Consider the following 23466-nt stretch of genomic DNA (forward strand, 5'->3'; position numbering starts at 1 on the left):
AATTTGTTCTTTTTAAACTAATTCAATTATTCTATTAATTATTTATATATTAAATATTTGATAAAATTAAAAAATTAAAAAAAATATGATATTTGGATGCTGTGTGAATAGTAGAAAAATTGTGTAGACTTTTTCATAAATTATTATCCGTTTGGATTTTTGGAACTCGAGGGAGGATATTTCTTGTGCAATGAAGACGTATTTCCACGTGCCACGCAAGAATTGGTCAGAGATCGACCTCCTTTGTAATCTTCAAATTGTGAAACCATTAATCATGAACTCGAGGATAATGAAATGAGAAAATCTAAAATAAGGATTTGGTTTAAATGAAGTTATTTATATTCTCTATTAGTAAGTTTAACACACTAATTGTTTTCAAGTAAATCTATATTCTTTTTATCAGATGAATCACCTGATAATTCTTCTATAATTTCAACAAAAATTTCTTCTTTTTCATTGCTCGTCACGGCACTAATAGAATGTTGTTTTTTTTTAGATCAGCTAACATTTGATCTAAATTAGTGTGTTAAACTTGCTAATCGAAAATATAAAGGATTTTATTTAAATTAAGAGATAAAATGAGTTAAATTGAGATGATTTATAAATAATAATAAGATTTATGAGTTAAAATTTATAAATAATAATAAATAATAGTAAGATTGAGTCAATTCAAATCGGCTCTAAAATAGATTCACTTCTATAAGATTAAAATCTTATTAAATTTCAAATAATTAAATTAAAATAAAATAAAAACTGGCTAGTGGATTGCCACCACCTCAGGGTCTAAGGTGGTGGCAAACCATACCAATTCGACACCTTACACGTTAGAAATGATTGAAATTGCTAAATTCGTCCAAGTGTAAGATCCGATCGAATATGATAATCCAACATTAAATCTGTTGCACGAGTTTTTCCGACGAGCTCTAACTAGTAACTATCACCCATAATACCAGCTTGATTATTATTTTTTTTTTTATGACGAGAAATCACTCCACGGCAGAGCTTTTAACCATGGAATCTAAATCTTCGAGAAGATTAATATAGTAATCCACCGCTATGATCTCTCACTTAAATCTCAGTTTGATCTAAGGAAAAATCGAACTTAAGCTATCATGGCTGAGTTTGATTAATTTATTTAAGAAATGATATTTACAATTGTGAGGATGCAAGTGCCGTGTAGTTGTTTTGAAAAAGTAAATAAATATAAAACTCACATGAAAAAGAAATTAATTTTTTAATAGTAGACTCCACTCTTTTTCAAAGCGACTGCACGGTATTTGTACATTCCACGACTGTATGTAGCATTACTCAATTTCTTTTATGATTATTCCGACCGTTTTTCAAGATGGTGGCCGAAATAATGTCTCCTATTGTCTAAAAAATAAGAGTAATATTATATGTAGTCGTAAAGTATATAAAGATCGTATAGTTATTTTAACAAAAAATAAAGTGTATGATTAAAAAATTATTATTATTTTATATAGATCTTATATTTATTTATTTTTTAAATAATTGTACGACAATTCTCCAAAAATAATGAGTCTTAAGAGTTAGGATCTAAATTATATTTTAAAGTTTTAGATTATTGTTTTAAAAAAAAATTTATTCGATATAATTATCAAAATATTAAAATGGGGGCGTTAGGATTAAAAGGTATAAAATATAGATAAGAGTAGCACCACCCTACACCTAATCCCAAAAGCAGCACCTCCCCCTCCCTAATTGATAACACGAAGTGGTACCTTATTCGTTCGGAAAATTTATAGTGCAATAAGAACTATTGCAAATCCTGATAACGTGTCCCATCCTTAATCGGGAAGCAATTATTTGCGTTGTCCTTATCTCGTCTCTCGGATGCTGACCCATCCAACTGTATCCATCTTTGACAAAATAAATATGCTCATCGGATAAAGATTGCAGTGACAGAACCCATACCGGTTGATCAAAACAACCAGTTTACAAAATCCAAGCTTTGGAATAATCTTTCCTGATTCCCAACAGCCATTCCAAGCCATATGGTTCATACATTCTGAAGGCCATGCAAGGACAGCGGGATATGCTCAGAGAAAAGCAGGCCACTCGGATATTTTTTGGATAATGTACTTGCTGGATTTGTAGGTTGGAGCTTTAGAGGCTGTATTTCGGAACCCAGGACTGGTTTTTGCTTTATTTGCTAAGGCAACTCAGGAATCATCTAAAAAGAGTTGATTTTTTGGTCATGGGTGTGCTGAGTGAGGGCCTTACACAGGTTCTGATACCTGTGGCTGCCTTGATCGGGCTTGCGTTTGCTTTGCTTCAGTGGTACTTGGTCTCAAAGGTCAGGGTTTCTGGCCACTCTGGTGGTCATAATGAGTATAAGGACAGGCTGATTGAAGGAGAGTTTGAGGAGGGTGTTGACGCTCTTGAGGTTTCCATCAAGTGTGCTGAGATTCAGCATGCCATATCTGTTGGTGAGCTCTCTCTCTCTCTAAAGTATGTATTTACTTTTTCTGGGTGTATCTGCGTCATATTTTGGTTTAGCTCCTGATGATTGAGATCTCTGGTTGTTTATTGTTTGTTATCCTTTGTGCTGTATTCTATGGATCAAGGATATCCTCGTGTTGTAATTTGTTTTTTGGTGTCATTTTGTTATTTAAATTGGGATGATGAGTTTCATTATGTCAGCCGAGACCAAAATAGGAGAAAGATTTCATAGATTGTTAAATCTGTGAACTCCTAATTTTTTTATTCTCTCTTCCTGTTTGTCATCTCTGTTTTCATTTTTGGCTGTTCTCGGGATATAGTTTTTTGCCTTTTTTTTTTTCTTTTTTTATTCTTTCCCTTTGCGATTGACATATTAATTTTATATTTAGACACTTTTCTTCTTGTTGTTATTGCAATTATCACTATTTGTTATTTGTCAACTCGCTCGGAGTAATGTTATCTTTTCACTCTCCATTCATAGCCCCTTGTTGTTTTTCTTCTTCTTTTTCTTCTCCTTTACCCTTTCCAGATAGCTGTCTGAATTTTGTATAAATAGATTTTCCTTTTTTTTGTCTGTGCACAAAATGTGTTCTTCCAGCTTATTGCCTCTGGGATTTTTCAGTTGTTCATTCAAGTTTCAAGAGCTAGGTAACTAATTTTTATCCCTTTCATCACATATATATTTGGGACTTTTGTCGGCTTATCTTTGAGAAGTGAATTCATCTAACAAATACATGCAACCATTACAGCCGACAAGAATCAAAGAAAGGAAAATTTGGAAACTAGAGAGTTCGAAGACAACTTCCAAGCGTAGTGTTTTTTTTTTCGTAGTATTCTACCATTAGCGTGCTCATGATCTGTGTTTTCAACTTGTATATTATGATATTTTTACTCGTTTATTCAGGGCTGCTAGATGGGCCTTCTTAATATGGTCTTCTATCTGTGGGTGCTTTGTGGGCAAACTGAATAGTTGTATGTTTGAGTAAACCTAAAAAGATAAACGCACGCATGGAAGTTCTGTAATTTTATGATATGAGACATGTTGTTTATGTTCTCCCTAACATTATACTGTGATTTGGAGTTTGGACCCCTTTTACGTTAATCCACTTGAACAACATGCCAGTATAATCGAAAAGGAAAATACTCTAGCCACAAACAAAGGGATTACATAAAAGTAATCCCACAAACTGATGTGGTTTGATATGGTTCATCAATTTGTAAATTTACTTTTATTGTAAAGTAAATCTAACAGATCACATGAAGTCATATCAGTTTGTAGAATTACTTTTGTATAATCTCTTTGTGGCTTGAGCATTACTCGATCAAAAATGTAGAGTGTGATACAAATCTTTAATTTTCAATTTGTTGTAAAAGAATGGAATTTGGCTGCATTTTGTTGGACAGGGATAATGTCACCATATCCGAATATTATCTGACCTCAATTTGATCTATTTCATGTTCCCAGGGGCGACCTCATTTCTGTTTACAGAGTACAGATATCTTAGTATCTTCACGGGGGTATTCAGTGTCATCATTTTCCTCTTCCTTGGTTCAGTTAAGGGTTTCAGCGCCAAAAGTGAGCCTTGCACTTACAACACAGGGAATATTTGTAAACCAGCTTTGGCTAATGCCCTCTTTACCACCATTGCATTCTTGCTTGGGGCTATTACCTCCGTTCTTTCTGGTTTCCTTGGGATGAAGATTGCTACCTATGCCAATGCTAGAACCACTCTACAAGCAAGGTATGGTGTTGGTAAGGCATTCATTACAGCTTTTCGATCTGGTGCTGTGATGGGTTTCCTTCTTGCTGCCAATGGCCTTTTGGTGCTGTGGGTCTCGATCAATCTATTCAAGTTGTATTATGGGGATGACTGGGAGGGACTTTATGAATCTATCACTGGTTATGGACTTGGAGGTTCTTCAATGGCACTTTTTGGAAGAGTTGGTGGAGGTATATATACAAAAGCAGCTGATGTTGGCGCTGACCTTGTTGGAAAAGTTGAGAAGAATATCCCCGAAGATGATCCACGTAACCCAGCTGTAATTTTCTATTTTTTCTCCTCTTATAGTTTGACTGAAATTGACCAGATTCTAAATCTCTGTGAATTTCTTCGTATATTTCTGAACACATATCATGTGATTTGTAAATGCATAGTTTTTGTTTGCCATCCAATTTCAAAATTCAGGCTTACTCAGTACAGTCAATAACTCAATATTGGTTAGTTTGAATGAATGTTATGTTACTTCTTTTAGGTAATTGCGGACAATGTGGGTGACAATGTAGGAGACATTGCTGGAATGGGTTCTGACCTGTTTGGATCTTATGCCGAATCATCTTGTGCAGCACTCTTTGTTGCTTCAATATCATCTTTCGGTGTCAGCCATGACTACACGGCCATGTCTTACCCTCTGATTATAAGCTCAATGGGGATTGTGGTTTGCTTAATAACAACACTTTTTGCAACTGATATATTTGAGGTTAAGAATGTGAGTGATATTGAACCATCCTTGAAGAGGCAACTTCTTATCTCAACTGTCTTGATGACCGCTGGTATTGCCACGGTCACCTTCTTTGCTTTGCCATCAGAATTTACTCTGTTTAATTTTGGGACTGACAAGGTTGTCAAGAACTGGTATGCCTCCCCCAGCTGCACCCCTTCTTCTGTACTTGGCATGATTGGTTTGTAACTCAAAAGGATTTTTTTATTTATTAAATTATATGTGACTTCAGGCACCTTTTCTTCTGTGTTGCAATTGGCTTGTGGGCTGGACTTGCTATTGGGTACACTACAGAATATTATACTAGCAATGCCTACAGGTGAATAATCTTCTTCAGATTATAATTTAGTGCTTGGTTTCTTCTGGTCTTATGCATTGCTTGTTATGATCTTAAATTAATCCATTGCCATATAGTGATAATTGGATCAAGTCTTCCTGCCTCTGCTGCAAACGCATGGCATTTGCTACTTGCCCCCCCCTTCAAACTTTTAAATTTTCAGAACCTTACAAATTTTGGTTCCAGAAATGATATCACACATTTTGATGCTTAAGACCTAATTAAAATGTCATTGCTGTCCATAGAATTTCCACATGGTTAGAGGTGAACCAATAGAGGCTCAGAATTGAAATGAAATGTCAAAAGTGTTAAACTTGTAGAAAAACTTTTTATTAGAAAATAATTTTATATCATGTTGATAACTCTGATTCCTACTTCTGCAAAATACAGCATTTAACGCGCTCAAATGAACTCTTTCAATCTAAGGAATTTGACACTATTCACTTTATAGCATCTCCAAAATAAATGATTTTGATTATATTTGAATGTGTTGTATCCATCAACTTACGAATGTGATGTTTATTACCATGTTCAACAGTCCAGTGCGCGATGTGGCAGATTCTTGCAGGACAGGTGCTGCTACAAACGTGATTTTTGGCTTGGCTCTTGGATACAAATCTGTCATCATTCCCATCTTCTCAATTGCCATTGCCATTTATGTGAGCTTTAGCTTGGCTGCAATGTATGGAGTTTCTGTGGCTGCTTTAGGAATGCTCAGCACAATCGCCACTGGTCTAGCAATTGATGCTTACGGCCCCATAAGTGACAATGCTGGTGGAATTGCAGAAATGGCGGGTATGAGCCATGAGATACGTGAAAGAACAGATGCTTTAGATGCTGCTGGCAATACTACTGCTGCAATTGGCAAGGTGTTTTATCCTTTTTCCGGTTTTATACTTTCTGATTTAGTTAAGAGTAGCATTTCATGACTATGCTTTAGCACAATCTTAAAGATGCTGCCATACATAATTAGTTACTGAACTCTGTATGAGATCATTGTTTTTTGTTACCTTGCTACAGTGGTGAATATTGGCACTAGCTGCTAACCAAGAAGAGTAACTTGAATCACATTATCCCGAGAACTAGCTTATACTGAAAAACTTCTGTTAACTTTCTGTTAACTTTGAAAACCAATTAAAGATAACTAAAAGAATGGAGAGGATATATCACAAAAATTAATCCTGGGGAAAGTGATTTAGCGGCAATGGAAAAGTTGTTGAATAAAATAACACTGTTTCTTTCCATCGGTCTTTGGAAATATTTCCCATAACCATGGAGCAAAGGAGTTTACATTGACACTCTGTTCATCTTTTATCATTTTCTTTTTTATTTTAAGAAAAGGTGATGAAAAGCGTCTAATAAATTGTATTTCCAGTACTAATAAAGTTAATCGTCATGGTATATGCCCCTATGCCAGGTTTCCATAAGACCTGACTCCATTTTGAGATTGCAAGTCAACCTCTGAAATTTTTGACATGTATTGACATGTTATGCCTTATGTTTCAGGGTTTTGCAATTGGATCAGCTGCTCTTGTTTCCCTAGCTTTGTTTGGTGCCTTCGTGAGCAGGGCAGGCATTAAGACCGTGGATGTGCTGACTCCAAAAGTCTTCATTGGGTTGATTGTGGGAGCCATGCTCCCATACTGGTTTTCAGCCATGACAATGAAGAGTGTGGGAAGTGCAGCTCTCAAAATGGTTGAAGAGGTCCGCCGGCAGTTCAATACTATTCCTGGCCTCATGGAAGGAACAGCAAAACCAGACTACGCAACTTGTGTCAAGATCTCAACTGATGCTTCACTAAGGGAAATGATCCCACCTGGCGCTTTGGTGATGCTCACGCCTCTAATTGCTGGCACCTTCTTTGGAGTGGAGACTCTTGCTGGGGTTCTTGCTGGTTCTCTTGTTTCTGGTGTGCAGGTATACCATTTTTTTTTTGGTTCTTCACAAGAGTGGCATTTGTTTGTAGACCAATACATGTTTGTCTTTAGGTATAGTTTTGCAACTGCTCTTACTTTGGCTACCACAGAAATATCTCAGTTTCTATTCTGATTGCTCATATTTTTCAATTTCTCGAATTTGTTTACTTCACATACTCTTGTTTTTGTCTGGTAATTGAAATTTGAGTTTGTCATGATGGTCAATCCATCCCCAAGTATGTATTGGATATGTTGTCATTTTCAATCACCATCAAATGAATCCTCAGTATTTAACTGAGTATTCTATTTTATATTTTTCTTCATAGGTTGCCATCTCAGCTTCCAACACAGGTGGTGCATGGGATAATGCAAAGAAATACATAGAGGTAAGTTGTTTGCTCTTCCAATTTTTGTTTGATATTTCTTTCTAGTCTATAATACTTCATCATCAGATTTCATTCTGCAATCATCTTTGTAAGGAGATAAGATCTCTTGGCACCAAATTTTCGGATTTTGATTCACTAATTCAATGCAATTCTCACAGGCCGGTGTTAGTGAACATGCTAAATCACTTGGTCCCAAGGGGTCAGACGCTCACAAGGCAGCCGTCATAGGCGACACGATTGGAGATCCTCTCAAGGACACCTCTGGTCCTTCACTCAACATCCTGATCAAGCTCATGGCAGTCGAATCCTTGGTGTTTGCTCCATTCTTTGCCACTCATGGTGGCATAATCTTCAAATGGCTTTAAAATTTGGAGCTGTAATATGGTCATCTAACTCTGGTGTGGAGACTCGAGCAGCAAACTTGATGGAGTTCTCATCGTAATGAGTAGCTCCAAGATGTAAAGAACAAAATAATGCGGCTTTACTTTATAAACAAGTATTCTGCATGTATATCTTGTACTGATTTTTGTTTCACTTTCTAGGCTGTTATCATATCATGTACCTCTGTATTAACTTCAGTTTCACTCTTCAGACTCTCATCTTTCCAACATCGAAATATTCTTGATTTTCGTTTGCTTACTCTGAAAATCAGATGATTCTACACATTGATACATCGACAGTTAGGCTTCGTTGAGTTGAGTTCTCTATAAATAGTAATTAGTTTAGATGGTAGAGTGAGTTCTGTGGGATTCATCTAAGATGAGTTTAGATAGTTGAGTGAATTTTGTGGAGTCTACTTAAGATGAATTTAGATGTGTTTAGATGTTAAGATGAGTTTAAATATATTTATGGAAAGTTAAAAAAAGTTATAGGTCTAATGTGTAAAGAAGTTTTGAGTTGGGATGAATATAGTGATTTGAGAGTTAGGTGTTTGGATATTAGAAGAGATCTAAATTTAAACTGAATTTAGTAAAGCTGAGTGCAATCAAGGAGCCAAATGAGTCCATATTATACTCGATGCACTTTCATCGACCAAGGGCAACCATGGTTGGACGAATCAATGAAGGGTAACTTATATTTTGAACCATACTTTAAAATGATTAGTCAAAGTTACAATTAGACCCTCTTGAATTTATTCATAAAGGGCAAGAATCATCTTAACCAATCAATGAAGATTCCATTCACTACCTTATTATACTCGATCAGATAAAACTATAATTGGGATATTACATGAATAAATATAAATCTATACTATCAATTTTGGAAATCATAATTGGGATTTAAAAAGAAAAATCACCCATTCCTGAACTTATCTCCCCCCACTAACTCTCTATCTCTCTCTCTCTCTCTCTTAGAAGCCTTGGCGTCACTCCTAGGCCGAGCCTCCTTTCCCCTTGAAGTTACGCCTCTTGCGGTGTGGCCACCATTCAACGGCACTTTCAAAGGTGAGGGTATTGTCTAACTGCCACCAAATTTCTTTGTCTAAACTCTCTCTCTATCTCAAGTTTGTGAGATTTAGGTGAAATCACACTAGGGTCTGCCGCCGCCACCCCACACAGCTGTCCACACTCCTAAGCCGCCATGTAAGCCCTCACAATTTTCCTTTCTCTACGATTTTATTTTCTTGGATGATTAGTTGGATTGTTGTATACTACTCTGATTTACTCTAAAGTTTATGAAAAAATCAATTGATGATAGAAGGAAATGAATGTTGGAAAGGAATGTTCGTTGATGATTAATATTGTTGTATACTATTGTGGCTTATTGTTCATAATAAAAGGAAATGAATGTTTGATGATGATTAATATTGTTATATATTATTGTGGTTTATTAAAAATCACTTGGTAAGCTTAGGGATATCTATTATTGTTAATGATAGAAGGAAATGAATGTTGAAAATGAATGTTTGATTATGATTAATATTTTGGAAAATAAATCGTGCAAATGTGTAAAAGATGATTAAAAGTCAGTCCAATATATTAGGGGTGGGCAACGGGGCCCCGTACCCTCCCCCGCCCCCAATTTTACCCATCCTTCCTCCAATCTCCAATCCAAAACTCAAAAAAAAAAAAAAAAGATCTAGGTTCGAGAGTCTTACCTTTGGAGTTTGGCGCAGTGAAATTGCAAAGTTCAAACGACGGTGGTGGTCGTGCAGTCGTGCGAGAGAGAGAGAGAGAGAGAGAGAGAGAGAGAGAGGAGTTTGAGAAGACGTGCGGGAGGGAGGGGGGACTTAAGTTGAAAAGGCACCGTTTTTTCCATTTTTTCATGACAAAACGGTGCCGTTTCACTTATGAGCTCTTTATATATATATATATATATATATATATATATATATAATTTTAATTTTAATTATATATATAATTATGCGGGACGGGGGAAAAACGGAGCGGGGCTTAGCCCAGTCCATCCCCTGCCTCTGCTGGCCTCCAGAGGTACGGGTGGGGATGGGGCGAATAGGGCAGTGCAGCGGGGTGCGAGACCTCGTTGCCCACCCCTACAAGCCACATCCAAACATAATTGATTGATCATGATAATTAACTCCCACAAAATGTATGCATTGATCAAGTATGTTATGTCGAAAATTATAACATCACCGAACAATTTGTACACAACTCTACTTCGGGCATATGCCCAAAACACTTTTCGCAATCTAGTTTCATGATCCATGACATAATCGAAACTATCATTTTGCACCATCATACAAGTAAAGTAGTTTTGTAGTGCTTTAGCCCCTTCGACCCCAAGCTGAATGAATCTAACCTCACATATGTAATTACATGCATCTCTTTTTCCAAAAGTCAGATTCTCATACCCTCCTGGCTCAGCAATGCAAGAACTGTTATTCTTGCTCAATTGAATGTCATCTATATCATTGTATTCTAATCTTCTCTTTATTGATTCATCTTACCTCTTATGATATCTAATATATCTTGCCTTTTCAGAACTGAGAGCATGAGTATGTTCAAGGATAACATGGTTCAAGAAAACTCTCATTCAAAATCCAATATGACATTGATCTTTTCCTTGCATCAATTGTGTTCCATCGGTCTCGGTTTAAAAATATTCAACAATGAGCTTACAAACATGCCTTGCCGGACACAAGCAAGAGTGAAATATCTTATTTTCTCATCAACTCCAACTTTGGAACTTCGCTTTGTCACTCCAAAACCAACTTGTTTGGCATACCTCATATAGTATATCCTTACTTCCTCAACAAAGGAAAATGACATTCACTACTTTAGCTCTTCAACAACATCTGCACCTCCAACATTTGGTTCCATCTGCACAGCCATTAAGACATCCAATACATTTTCTTATATATCATCATTAAACTTCATAGCAGCCAAATTTTCAGTTATAAATTTATTATTTATATTTATTTTGATTTATGGGTCAAAAAGAAAACAATATCATATGTTATAAGCTTAATTCATTCTCACAATTAAATTGAAAATATTAGAGAAATAAAAGATTTGTCTAATAATTAGATTCACAATTATAAAGACCAGATTTTCAAGATGACACTGCGACCATAACCAAGTCAAACCAAACCAGCAAGCATTTAAAATGTCCAAATATTTATCAAATAAATCCCATGTGTGGCAGCATCTCAAGATTGCATAATGTCAAATAGTTGAAACTTTAAGATCATGATTTGGTCAAAGATCGCCTTTATAATAATGGACGCTTGCAAATTAAATTTGAATAACAATTGCAACTAAAAAAATAATAATCATTAATCATTGTTAATATATAAATAAATATTCTTCTTTATTTTTTTGACAAGGCATGTCTCATAAATTTATAAAACTTTTATTTGGAAGTCAATATGCAAAATATACCCTCAATTTAATTGACATGATAAGATTTGATTTATTAGAAAAATTTAAAATTAAAATCTTTTACAAATTAAATCTTACCATATCAATAAAATGGAGGGCGTGCTTTGTTCACCGACTTTTAAATAAATAAAACTCATAAATTTACTGAACCGAATATTACTCTTTATTCTCGATTAAATAAATAACCACTATTTACAACCACTTACCCTTCCAAACATCACTGCCTTCACTTGGGCATTAGATTTGTGGTAATATTTGTTTTTTTTTTTATGACTTATTTATTATATATTTTTGTATATATTTTCTCATCTTTTTTCAAAGTTATAGGAGAATTCATTGTACTTTGTCAACAACCATCAAGCATGCACGCCATCATCAATATTTCAGTCCTCGTACAGTCGTACCCACCACCTCCTTCCATTGCGACCGCCTTTTGCCACCGCTTCTAGTGGCTTGTATGTACTTGAACAACTTCATGTTTTACACACTATCGTTTTTTGTGTGAGAATCATAAATGTTAAAAAAAAAAATCGGAAAATCAGTCCGAACTAGCCTAAACCAATCCGATTTTGGACCGATTCGGTCCAGAACTGATTTTCGTAATGGCAAAACCAGCCAAAACCGGTCTAGTTCTGATTCTAGACTTTTTAGACTCGAATTGAACTAGTTCCATTAAATTATTTTTTAAATATTATATATAAAAATATAAATTATAATTATATATAAAATAATGTTATTATAATATATAAAATAAAAGTTTAATCTTTAACATAAAAATTTAATCGATCAAAAGCACTTTCATATGTAAATAGTGACGAATTTGATCTGTAATAACATTCTAGCTAGGTATCCTTTTGTTGTAGTTTCAATTCCATGCATTTGTCTTCAGCTATTTGTCTCTCTCTCACACATATATTTGTTCCAAGTTATAGATTGCTAGCTACTTTTAATGCTTTCATCTCTCACAAATCTCATGTATTCACTAAATTAATATATGCACTCACACATATATTCTCTCATCATTTACACACCATATATGCAGATTTTTTTAGTAAAACAGATTTTGTAAAGCATATTTTAGTAAATCAGATTTTTTTTAGTAGAACAGATTTTTGTAATAACAACAGGTTTTGGACTAAAAGTATAAAATATATTTTTTTAAAACAATTTTTTTATAAATAGATGTTTTTAACAAATTTACATTTTATTAAAACCAGAAAAACGGATCGAATCATACTGAAATCAGTAAAATCAAATTTATCAGTTTAGAGAAATAACCTGTACATAATCGACCACCTCAAACCAAATTGTTTTAGTGCTCATTTTATTATTGTAGAATCCTCCTTTAAAAAAAAAAAAAAAACCTATTAAAGTTGTCTTTTTCTCAATTGAAATCGATAAATAAGGGACCGGGACCATTAAGTTCTATTTCACCTTTTTTATTAAAACAAAATTTTAAAATATAACCGGAATTTTAAATGGAAAGGTGAATAAGAGTGGAGGATGAGGTAGAGATTTTAAAAGTACATCTTTCTTATTTTAAGTTGCGATTTAATCCAAAATAGATATTTAAATTTATAAAAAATTACACGAAGATAAGATAAAAGCAAATATATTAATTTAATAATTATTAAAATTAAATCAATTAATTAATATAATATCAAATTAAATTCAAACCCTTGATTGTTATTATCTCTAATTAACTTCATATTGCCCATAAAAATGGAAAATTAAATAAAAATATTTTAACCATAAAATAATTATATAAAAATTAATATAATCTGATGTGATACGTTATATTATAAATATATTTTTATTATAAAATAAATTTAAAAAATTCTATAAATTTATATTAATTTATAAATTTTTTTTATATAATTTTTTTTGTGTTTATAACATTCCTTAAAAAAATAAATAAAAAGTAGATAGGCAATTGAAAGCGATAAAGTTTCAAAAAAAGAAAGCGATAAAGTCGAACATCAAATTTTAAACGGCAGTTATCTTTCAAGGCATCCCTTGTACTCGAGGGTAGTTCCGGAAACTTGAAAATCGAAACGTATCACCCGTGTCACATCCAATTAGAACCTCCCAAGCTGGAACGGAGACCAATCAAAAAGGGCCACGTCAAATGAGTGACACTCTGAGCTTACCTGGCAGTCGACTACTTGACACGTCAAAAGCTTTTAACCACTCTGAGCTTACCGGCTCTAGCCCCTACCCCCTTAAACGAACCCAAGTACGGGCCCTATATAGTTCACCCGGAGTTCACACTTGTTCTCTGAGGCTCCTACTCTCTCTATCTATCTATCTCTCAGCCATGGCATTTGGGGCTCGTGACCCTAACCTCTTCTCTCTTTTCCTTCTCTCTCTCCTCGCAATCACCTCCGCCAAAGTCTTCTTCGAAGAACGCTTCGACGGTATCTCTCTCTTTCGCGCTATGTATAAAATATATGTTGTGTTCGCGCGTGTTTTTCTTTTTCTTTCGATCGCATTTTAGCTTATTAGAGTCTTCGAGGGTCTGTTCACATAAATGGCTGTTTGATTCGTGAAGGATCGGGTTTTTGTGTGTATTTGCGTTCGATCTAATGGTTTTGGATTTTGAAATTGTACGAATGTCATAATTTCCATGTTTTGAATTAGATCTGAGAGAACCTTAACATTTCGATTATTTCATTGTCGAAATGGTGAAATAGTGGCTTTGCTCACGATCGGGATGGTAATGTCAAACATTTGGGATTGGATATGATTAATTTTGTTTGAGAATTTTCCATGTTGTGTGCTGAATTGATTTATTACTTTTGTATTTTGAGTACTAAATCGTGAAAAAACGTGTGTGATGGCGTAGCGTTGATGAGAATGGTTAGTTATTATGAAATGAAATGTGGTTATAAATGTGTTAGGGTTAAGCTTGCTTTTTGTTGTCAAGACTGAAGCCAAGATACACAAGGGCTGCTTCTTATATGTGTTGGTGATATATATATATATATATATATATATATACACATACATACATAACGGACTTAACAGATGTCTATTGGCTGTGTGTGGGTATGCAGTAATGTATTCGGCGTTGGAATTAGATGGAAAAACTACAAAAATGATTGGAATAAGAAGTCTGTATTTTTATGATGTGTTGGTTTGTGCACTTTGAATGAAGGAAGGCATGTCAGAAGAAAGCTTAGGTGATCATATTTTGGTAGCATTTCCTCAAGGTCCATCTGTTTTTATGGGGATCAATCCATAACCTTTCTTTATAATTTAACTTCATTTCGAGTAATCCCAAAGATAGATAAACGAAGAAAAATACTTATAAGAACTGTCGAATCTTACATATTCCAATCCGTGACATATGACAAAACAAAGCCTCCTGTTGAACTGGGGAATGTACATGTGTGCGAGTGTAGATCCTGCTCACTCATGTACATGTGGGGTCCATGGGTTGTCCACTGCTTCTATATGAGGGGCACGGATATGTACCCGTTTGTTGCAAATAAGCTGAATTCTTATGCATTGTTCATTGCTGAATGTTGCTTTACCGTTTGTTATTTTTTGCTTTCCTTTAGCACTGTATGTTCACTGATACTGATTTCCTTTGGTTCTTTGTGCCTGTATTGTTGGATGAATACTAAAGACGGATGGGAAAGTCGCTGGGTTACATCTGATTGGAAGAAAGATGAAAATGTGGCTGGGGAATGGAACTACACTGCGGGTAAATGGCATGGAGATCCTAATGACAAAGGTACCCTTCTAAACTGCATAATGTTTGTGTATATGTACTGGTACAATATGTTAGCATTTTCAATATAATGCTGCTTTCTTCAGGCTGAATGTTTTGACGTTGGTGTATGATTTCTCAACAGGTATCCAGACGAGCGAAGACTACCGATTTTATGCCATTTCAGCTGAGTTCCCTGAATTCAGCAACAAGGATAAGGTTCTAGTCTTCCAATTTTCTGTCAAGCATGAACAAAAGCTTGACTGTGGAGGTGGCTACATGAAATTGCTTAGTGCAGGAATTGATCAGAAGAAATTTGGTGGAGATACCCCTTACAGGTCAAATACCCTATTCTCTTACGATTTGAAAATTTCAACTTTCACTGTGCATTTATTTCTTGTTGAAAGTTTCTGATCTTGTATTGAAAAATTGTTTGTTTTGCAGTATCATGTTTGGGCCAGATATCTGTGGCTATAGCACCAAGAAAGTCCATGCTATTCTCCATTACAATGAAACGAACCACTTGATCAAGAAGGATGTCCCGTGTGAGACTGACCAGCTCAGTCATGTTTATACTTTTATCCTCAAGCCGGATGCAAGCTACAGCATTCTAATTGACAATGTGGAGAAACAATCTGGGAGTGTATACAGCGACTGGAGTCTCCTTCCTCCAAAGAAAATCAAGGATCCTGAGGCTAAGAAAGTAAATACTTATCCATGCACAGTCTGACTAGTTTTATTTTAGCTTCTCTTTTCTGGTTCTGGATATTGATGCTGTCCCAACTTTATTGATGTTGTCAGCCCGAAGATTGGGATGACAAAGAGTACATTCCAGATCCTGAGGACAAAAAGCCAGAGGTAGTGGATCCCTTGAACTTTTCCCTTGTTCATAAAACCTTTTTCTTCTCCATATATATTTTTGAAGTACATGGAATATGACTTTCAATATGTGTATAGGGCTACGATGACATCCCAAAGGAAATTCCTGATGCTGATGCCAAGAAGGTAGCCACTGAATTTCCTGTTCTTGAAAATATTACGTCTCTGGGATGTATATGTAGTTAATGGCTGCCTCGTGAAGGAAAAATAATGTAGTTCCTGACAAGATGGTTTGTTGTTTCAGCCTGAGGACTGGGATGATGAGGAGGATGGTGAGTGGACTGCTCCAACCATTGCAAACCCTGAGTACAAGGGCCCATGGAAGCCAAAGGTTTGTAGAATACCACTACAAGGTATGGTGTGTAGTGTGGTTTAGAATCCCCTTTTTCACACTTTGCTTCACCTCTATGCAGAAAATCAAGAACCCCAACTACAAGGGGAAGTGGAAGGCACCAATGATTGACAACCCAGGTTCGTTGCCTATCACATAATAAGCATAGGATACAATATCAACAATTCTTTGTGTTGCGACACACCGAGAATCTTGATCACGGTTGGTTTAACTATTCAATAACACTCCTTGGTTTCAATATTAAACAGAGTTCAAGGATGACCCAAATCTCTATGTCTACCCCAATTTGAAATATGTCGGCATTGAACTGTGGCAGGTTTGTATGCTTCAACTTTGTTCTTTTCTGGTACTATTATGTTTCCATGCAGCCAGCTTAATTCTGACAAGCAAGACGTGTGATTTTCCAGGTGAAATCCGGTACCTTGTTTGACAATGTTTTGATCACTGATGATCCGGAATATGCCAAGCAGTTGGCAGAGGAAACATGGGGCAAGCACAAGGATGTAAGTGGCAATTGTGTTATTTTTTAATCTATTCAGGTTCATGTTTTATAAGAAAGCTCTCAGTTCATACTAGTTGAAGATATGATCTGATTGATCAAACGATTTTACAGGTTGAGAAGAAGGCATTTGACGAGGCCGAAAAGAAGAGAGAAGAAGAGGTACTCCTATTTGCTCACATATTCTGTTTCTCTTCTATAAGAAAGCTTTTAAAAGCAAAAATGCATGTACATATGGGATTTCTGAATGCTGAAAGTATTTGCTGGCTCTATTCAGAGTTTATGATTATTATTTTGTTGCTTGTTCCTAACTCCGGAATTTGATTATTTACAGGAAGCAAAGGATGACCCAATTGATTCTGATGTAAGCCTACAAGCTGATTTCTGGCGATTGTGACTTAGCATCACTTGCTGTGGTCCTAACATTGGTAACCTGTTTTTCAGGCCGAGGATGGAGATGATGATGCTGATGATGATGCAGGAGAAGATTCCGATGCCGACGCCAAACTAGAAGAAAGCACAGACAGTGCTGAAACAAAGGAAGAGGACAAACATGTAGGTCTTCGTTTCAGTTTAATTGAACAATATCATGTTTGTGTGTAAACTTGTAATTGATCTTTCTTTCTTGTGCTTTATGTTTGCAGGATGAACTGTGAGGAAGAGAACTTGCAGTTATGGAGATTAGCCTTGGGCATGAAATGGTCCAAAATTTTTAAAGAAAAGCTTTTATTAGTGTTGTAGGGGGGTTTTTGTCAGAAACGGTTGTAGGCTTCGTGCAAAAACTATTTGAGCCATTTTCGAACAAAGAGAATATTGTCTGATTTATATAGTCAAAACTCTCTGAAGTAGCTTGGATTTTGGCTTCTCGTCGAATGGCATTTTTAATTTTTCACTTTTTTGTTTGTTTTTTGCTTTAGATGAATCAACCAGCCTGCAAGTGTCGGAGCTATTATTATTATGCTTTAGGGTGATATGGCAAACTAATTAAGATACAGTAGGTGTAACACTCGGGTCAGGCGTCTTTCTAAAATTAAATTTTTTGGATTTAAAAGTTCAATTGAGTTACCGAGTACTTTTTCTTGTATAGACTCGGGCTTAAAATATTTGTTTTGGTGGGATGTGATTTTTTTTTTTTTGGTTGATAATTAGGTTAAAAATGTTTTTGTGGGCTGAGAAAAATAGTATTAGTCTTATCTCAACATAAAATGTGAGATTTCAGTCCTGTCATTTTATATATTGGACAAGCCTTATGAAAATATTGGAAATTTAAAGAGGAAGATTGTGCTTGGAAATTTTATATATTGGACAGTCCTGTCATTTTTTTTATTTCATGATTAAAAAATATTTTTTAATAATATAATGAATTTTATTTAAAAAATATTTATAAATATTAAAAAATACATGTAAAAAAAAAAAAATACACCAAAATAACTAACGGCGGCTTCCAATCCCAGCGGGAGCGGTGGGCGTAGAAGCGTCCGTCAATTATTGTGGGTGCTCACTATCTCCGATTTTTATACTAAACACCAATTAACATGTGACGCAACAAAGTTCTTATTTTGGAAATTTCAAAGCAATGATTAAAAAATAGTCTTTATCCTACAAATTTAAAAATATCTTGTTACTGTTTTAAAACATACAAAATCTTATTAAGAATTTTCTTGGATTAGAATGTGAACATTTTGGTCACGTTATCAGTTGAGAAATACAAAATCTTATCGTTTGTTTTTATAATTTCTTTCAATTCATCTCATCTCATTATTATAATTTTTTTAAATTCCTATACAAAATAAAATAAATAATTCAATTTTTTTAAATCTCAAAATAAAAATAATATTTAAAAAATATTTTTTAATAATATTTAATTTAATTTTTAATTTTAATCTTAACTCATCTCATCTTATTTGCGAAAACAAATATCTAACCTACGCGCCGCCCTCTGCAGCTCTTGCCCTAACACCCTGATTGCTTGTCTCGCCGATCGGGTAAGCATATTTTCAAGCTCATTTTCTGGTATTGGTCAAACCAACCCAAAATCCACGTGTCAAATACCAAATCGGTAAAGGAAAAATCTAATTGTAAGCAATTTTGCATACTGCGCACTCATTTAATATGATTGGTCAGAAAGTAAATTTTATTGAAAACAATACTAATTTAAATTTAGAATATGAAGACAATAATATTAATACGTAGATTGGTACGCAAACTTGCTTTATACATAGAAAAACTCATCGGCAAATCCGACCTCTGAGTCCACCTATCCAACTCTAAATACATAATTTTTACAAATTAAATTATACTATATAGATTATATGTGGTCTAAAAACCTTTAAATACATAGATTTAACACACCTCCAAATACATAGATTCAACACACCGTAACTACCCAATTCTAGGTTACACATTCTGATATCACAGAAATTAATGATTCAAATTTAATGTTTTGAAATTATACTTCCGTAAGGCGCCATAAATTAGAGAATTAATACATTTAATTTAATGATAATAAACATGAAACGTAAATTACTTAATTAACATTAACAGCATGTAGAATTTAAAACTATAAAGTAAGAATACAATAGAGGTTTTTACTCTATTCAATCCAAAGCAACGTGGTCGTATAATATTAAGTAAAATTTTATAAAAATATATCTATAAACTGATATAATTTGATATGATATATTATATTATAAAATTATTTTTATTATATAATATATTAAAGAATCTTATAAAATGACATAATTTATAAATTTAATATTATGTAATATTTTTATTTTGTAAAAATTACATAAAATTTAATTTAATTTAATTTAAAGAATTGATTTTAAGTCTATTAAAGTATTTTTTTAAATATTTAAATATATTAAAAAATGTGAAAAAAAAGGGTAACGTCAACTTAAGCGGGCAGCGGGCAGAGTAGCCCGACTCATAGTGTTATAATACTAACAGAATCACAGTAGCTACAATCGTAGGTCGGTCCCAGCACCTTCACCCGGTAAACCGGTCCACCCACGCCTCACATCCTGGGCACCTTGCCACCTACCCCCAATCTCCAACCGGTCCAGCCTGTCACCGGTGAACACCTCCAACAATCAATCCCACGTAACTTTTGGACATCGAACACGTTCATTTCCATTTTCCACACAGAGCCAACCCCTCTCCCTCTCTCTCTCTCTCTCTGTGTGACCGTTTTGGTGTCGATTGGGTGGCAGTCGCGGTAAATACTGGGCGTTTCGGAGAGTCGTTCTCGTAAAAACCATGTTTTTGGTCGACTGGTTCTACGGCGTTCTTGCGTCGCTTGGGTTGTGGCAAAAGGAGGCCAAGATCTTGTTCTTAGGTCTCGATAATGCCGGCAAAACGACGTTGCTTCATATGCTTAAAGATGAGGTACTTATTTTGGAATCTTTTGTAGTCTTAAAATCTTCTGTTTGGTTGCCGAGAGAAGTTTAGGATGTTTCGAAATTGTTTTTTGTTTATTTTCATCTGTTGGTATTATGATTCTTTTTCAAAAAATTAATTTGGGTATGTTGATTGAAAATTGGGCTTCTTATAAAAAAAGAATTTATGGTATAATGGAATGAAAGAGAAGAAAAAGGATCGGATTTCTATTTTGAAAATCTTAATTTTGATATCAAATCGTGTACTTTGTTGATGAGAGAATGTCTAACACTTAGAAAGTGACTTGGGATGAGATTGTTAACGGGTATTACCATAACTACATGATAAGTGCAGCATGTTCGACTTGACTGGAAGCTGATTTTGAGCTAAGTCCTGAATTTTTTTTGGTTTGTAATTTTATTTTATTTCATTTTCATTGAAAGTTCTCTTTGGCTGCATGGAATAGACAGGAGATTGGGAAAAGTGATGTGAGAGAGAGAGAGAGAGATTTTCGAACCTACTCGCTCAAAAAAGTTATACTTGTTGGTGTTTACACGAAATTTTAAATTTTGGAAGTCGCATCAATAGGAAACTGGGACTGAGGGCAACTGTTTTGCAATCATATTGTTTCTGGGCAAACAAATGCTGGGCAGGGTTTTATTGAAAAATACTTCCACTTACTTGATATTCGTTTTTCTGGTTCTTGGTAATGGGATATTGCAGAGATTAGTTCAACACCAGCCAACGCAGTACCCAACATCAGAGGAGTTGAGTATTGGGAAAATCAAGTTCAAGGCTTTTGATTTGGGAGGACATCAGATAGCTCGTAGAGTTTGGAAAGATTACTATGCTAAGGTAGATTTCTCGGTCTATCAATTATCTCTTATGAGAATATTAGCTGTTTTACTGATAAATAAATAAAAAATAATAATAGTTGATAGTACATGCAAGGTAATCTTATAGTGATCGTGCTTGACCATTTACACTAGGGAGCATTATATGAAGTGTTGATACGATTATGATTTTATAGCCCATAAAGTTGGAAATTTGAATAAATTTTTTTAGTATGGAAAAATTACGCCTTTTGTAGTAGTTTGAACTATTTTATTAAATAATGGGCAAATGAGAATTTTGGTGCTTGTATCCACATGCATAAATCTCTCTCTCTCTCCCTCTCTCTCTCTCTCTCTCTCTCTCCCCTAGCTTGTTGAAATCTGGCCCATATCCTTCTGCTTTGATATCTCAATTGAACACCAGCAGCCTTTGCTATTGTTTTTGGGCTTATGCTATTGCCTATAGAAACCTTAAATCGTAAGATACTTCTGCCTTCATAATCCCAGACAAACCTTTTTATGTTTTATCTGATTCATGGGAGGCAGAAATTGATTATGGGAGTTCGCTGATAGCACCTTTTGTCTTTAAAATGTGTGCTAATAGTATCTCACCATAAATGATCCATTTTCATTGCCATTTTACCAAATTTATCGAGGTCAAAGAGTACATGCAGATCTCTTGCATCAGAATAAGAAAGTTCATAATTACAAGTATTCAGTGTCTTCTCACATGTCAATCATGAACATCTTAGGTGCTGAGTATGAAATGCCAGGTGCCCATGAAAAATTACTTAGTATATAAATAAATAAATCTCTTTAGATTCTTGGTGGGTGTAATATCTTGAATGTGTGATTGTGTATAGGAAGGTGGTGAATGAGATCTCACATTGCTTGCGAGGAGAACTTTATAATGATTCCAAGGGGCATTAATTGTAACCTTGACTAGTGCTTTTGGAGTATGGGTTTAGATGTGGTTTGGGCCTCCCTTGGGTCGTTATAGTTGAGAATATGAATAATGAATATGTTTCAGTTATGTGCTTCTTGTATGTTGCTCCTTCGTGCCGCAGGATTCTGTCTATCTTGTTAATTTTTTAATGCTCTTTTGCTAAATACATTTCATCTTTGTTGTGAAGGTGGATGCAGTTGTCTACTTGGTGGATGCTTATGACAAGGAAAGATTTGCCGAGTCTAAGAAAGAGCTGGATGCTCTCCTCTCTGATGAGGCATTGGCAAATGTTCCATTCCTTATTCTTGGCAATAAGATTGATATTCCATACGCTGCCTCAGAGGATGAGTTGCGTTTTCACCTTGGCCTAACCAACTTCACCACAGGCAAGGGTAAGGTGAACCTGGCAGACTCGAATGTCCGTCCCCTTGAGGTTTTCATGTGTAGTATTGTCCGGAAAATGGGTTATGGAGATGGTTTCAAATGGATTTCTCAGTACATTAACTAGTAGGCCCTAGAAGTGAGGATTAGCCATCTTATTTCTATATGTTATTTCTATATGTCAGTTCGAAAGTTACTGTTGGAGATATTTCACTTGTTCCGAATTTTTTTTCTTGTTTATGGTGAATCCACAGAGATAACTCACCTCACCTTGCTATAATCCTTGGCAAGAAGAAATTGATGATTTGTGCTCTCCTAGAGGGGGGAGAGGGGCATTTTAAAGACAAGTAAAACCCATTTTTTGGCTTTGGTAATTGAAGGATGGCTTCAAGATTCTTCCCAACCTCCTCGTTTATGTGTGAACCGCAATCAATTCATTTGTTTGCTTTAAAGTCACCCATCATAAAGAGTATGCAGTTGCAAAATTCTTTTAATGGGTTGTGGCTTTTTTATTATATGAGGTTCACTATTTTTGCTGCTCTTTCAAGAGCCAATATTCACTCGTCAGCTGCTGCAATGACAATGCCAAGTCCACTCAATGTGGTAACTTGTGTTCTGTTTTGTTCCTAATGAGTGGATTCCAGATTGCTCACGAGTCACGACCCCGATCGAATTCAGAACAAACCATCATTGTTATGTGGATCGAGCAAGCATCCCGTCGACAAATAGCATGCAGCTAATAGTATTTGATGGTTTGTTTTGTCATGCGGATCGAGCAAAGCATCGTTACTGCTGCAACTATAATCAAATTCAGAACAAACCATCATTGTTATGTGGTTCAAGGAGAGAGAGAGAGAGAGAGAGAGAGAGAGAGAGAGAGAGAGAGAGGAGTCTTGGCAGTTCATGATGAGCAAAGAAAATCAAAGCTGTTAAACATCGTCCTTTCATCGTTTTTATCTGACGTGTCAATTAATTATAAAATTATTTATTTTTTAGCAAAAGATGATGAAAAGATGATAGTCGAAAGAATAACATAAAGG

The 23466-nt window shown here is 35.1% G+C and overlaps 3 protein-coding genes and 1 non-coding gene across 4 annotated transcripts; all 4 read left to right on the plus strand.

The window, feature by feature from the left end:
• Nucleotides 1-1923: 1923 nt before the first annotated feature.
• Nucleotides 1924-8240, plus strand: LOC108987724 (pyrophosphate-energized vacuolar membrane proton pump 1-like). The gene is made up of 8 exons (XM_018960703.2): nt 1924-2450; nt 3929-4503; nt 4717-5096; nt 5195-5281; nt 5838-6168; nt 6806-7216; nt 7542-7601; nt 7760-8240. Exons 1-8 carry the CDS (start codon nt 2219-2221, stop codon nt 7964-7966), a joined length of 2283 nt encoding a protein of 760 aa, XP_018816248.1. The 5' UTR covers nt 1924-2218; the 3' UTR covers nt 7967-8240.
• A 5418-nt stretch (nt 8241-13658) lies between these two features.
• On the plus strand, nt 13659-17780 carry LOC108987726 (calreticulin). Its single transcript, XM_018960706.2, has 14 exons — nt 13659-13860; nt 15075-15182; nt 15304-15496; nt 15603-15861; nt 15960-16016; nt 16116-16163; nt 16282-16368; nt 16451-16508; nt 16638-16705; nt 16797-16892; nt 17003-17050; nt 17223-17252; nt 17333-17443; nt 17533-17780. The coding sequence occupies exons 1-14, from the start codon at nt 13761-13763 to the stop codon at nt 17542-17544; spliced, it is 1275 nt and encodes a 424-aa protein (XP_018816251.1). The 5' UTR covers nt 13659-13760; the 3' UTR covers nt 17545-17780.
• Nucleotides 17781-19993: 2213 nt separating this feature from the next.
• Nucleotides 19994-22706, plus strand: LOC108987729 (GTP-binding protein SAR1A-like). Its single transcript, XM_018960713.2, has 3 exons — nt 19994-20275; nt 20990-21121; nt 22233-22706. The coding sequence occupies exons 1-3, from the start codon at nt 20147-20149 to the stop codon at nt 22551-22553; spliced, it is 582 nt and encodes a 193-aa protein (XP_018816258.1). The 5' UTR covers nt 19994-20146; the 3' UTR covers nt 22554-22706.
• On the plus strand, nt 21600-21720 carry LOC118349328. Its single transcript, XR_004802301.1, has one exon. It is a non-coding gene; the product is annotated as a small nucleolar RNA snoR83 (small nucleolar RNA).
• Nucleotides 22707-23466: the final 760 nt, after the last annotated feature.

This window comes from Juglans regia, chromosome 8, assembly GCF_001411555.2.
Source record: "Juglans regia cultivar Chandler chromosome 8, Walnut 2.0, whole genome shotgun sequence".
Taxonomy (NCBI): domain Eukaryota; kingdom Viridiplantae; phylum Streptophyta; class Magnoliopsida; order Fagales; family Juglandaceae; genus Juglans; species Juglans regia.

Bases quoted from the DNA above. Each gene is read 5' to 3' on its own strand.
- LOC108987726 (XM_018960706.2), top strand. From the start codon at position 13,761: ATGGCATTTGGGGCTCGTGACCCTAACCTCTTCTCTCTTTTCCTTCTC. The intron at 13,861-15,074 runs GTATCTCTCTCT...TGAATACTAAAG, and splicing joins CTTCGAAGAACGCTTCGACG to ACGGATGGGAAAGTCGCTGG. The intron at 16,509-16,637 runs GTTCGTTGCCTA...AATATTAAACAG, and splicing joins ACCAATGATTGACAACCCAG to AGTTCAAGGATGACCCAAAT.
- LOC108987724 (XM_018960703.2), top strand. From the start codon at position 2,219: ATGGGTGTGCTGAGTGAGGGCCTTACACAGGTTCTGATACCTGTGGCT. The intron at 5,282-5,837 runs GTGAATAATCTT...CATGTTCAACAG, and splicing joins TATACTAGCAATGCCTACAG to TCCAGTGCGCGATGTGGCAG. The intron at 6,169-6,805 runs GTGTTTTATCCT...CTTATGTTTCAG, and splicing joins CTACTGCTGCAATTGGCAAG to GGTTTTGCAATTGGATCAGC.
- LOC108987729 (XM_018960713.2), top strand. From the start codon at position 20,147: ATGTTTTTGGTCGACTGGTTCTACGGCGTTCTTGCGTCGCTTGGGTTG. The intron at 20,276-20,989 runs GTACTTATTTTG...GGGATATTGCAG, and splicing joins TTCATATGCTTAAAGATGAG to AGATTAGTTCAACACCAGCC. The intron at 21,122-22,232 runs GTAGATTTCTCG...TTTGTTGTGAAG, and splicing joins GGAAAGATTACTATGCTAAG to GTGGATGCAGTTGTCTACTT.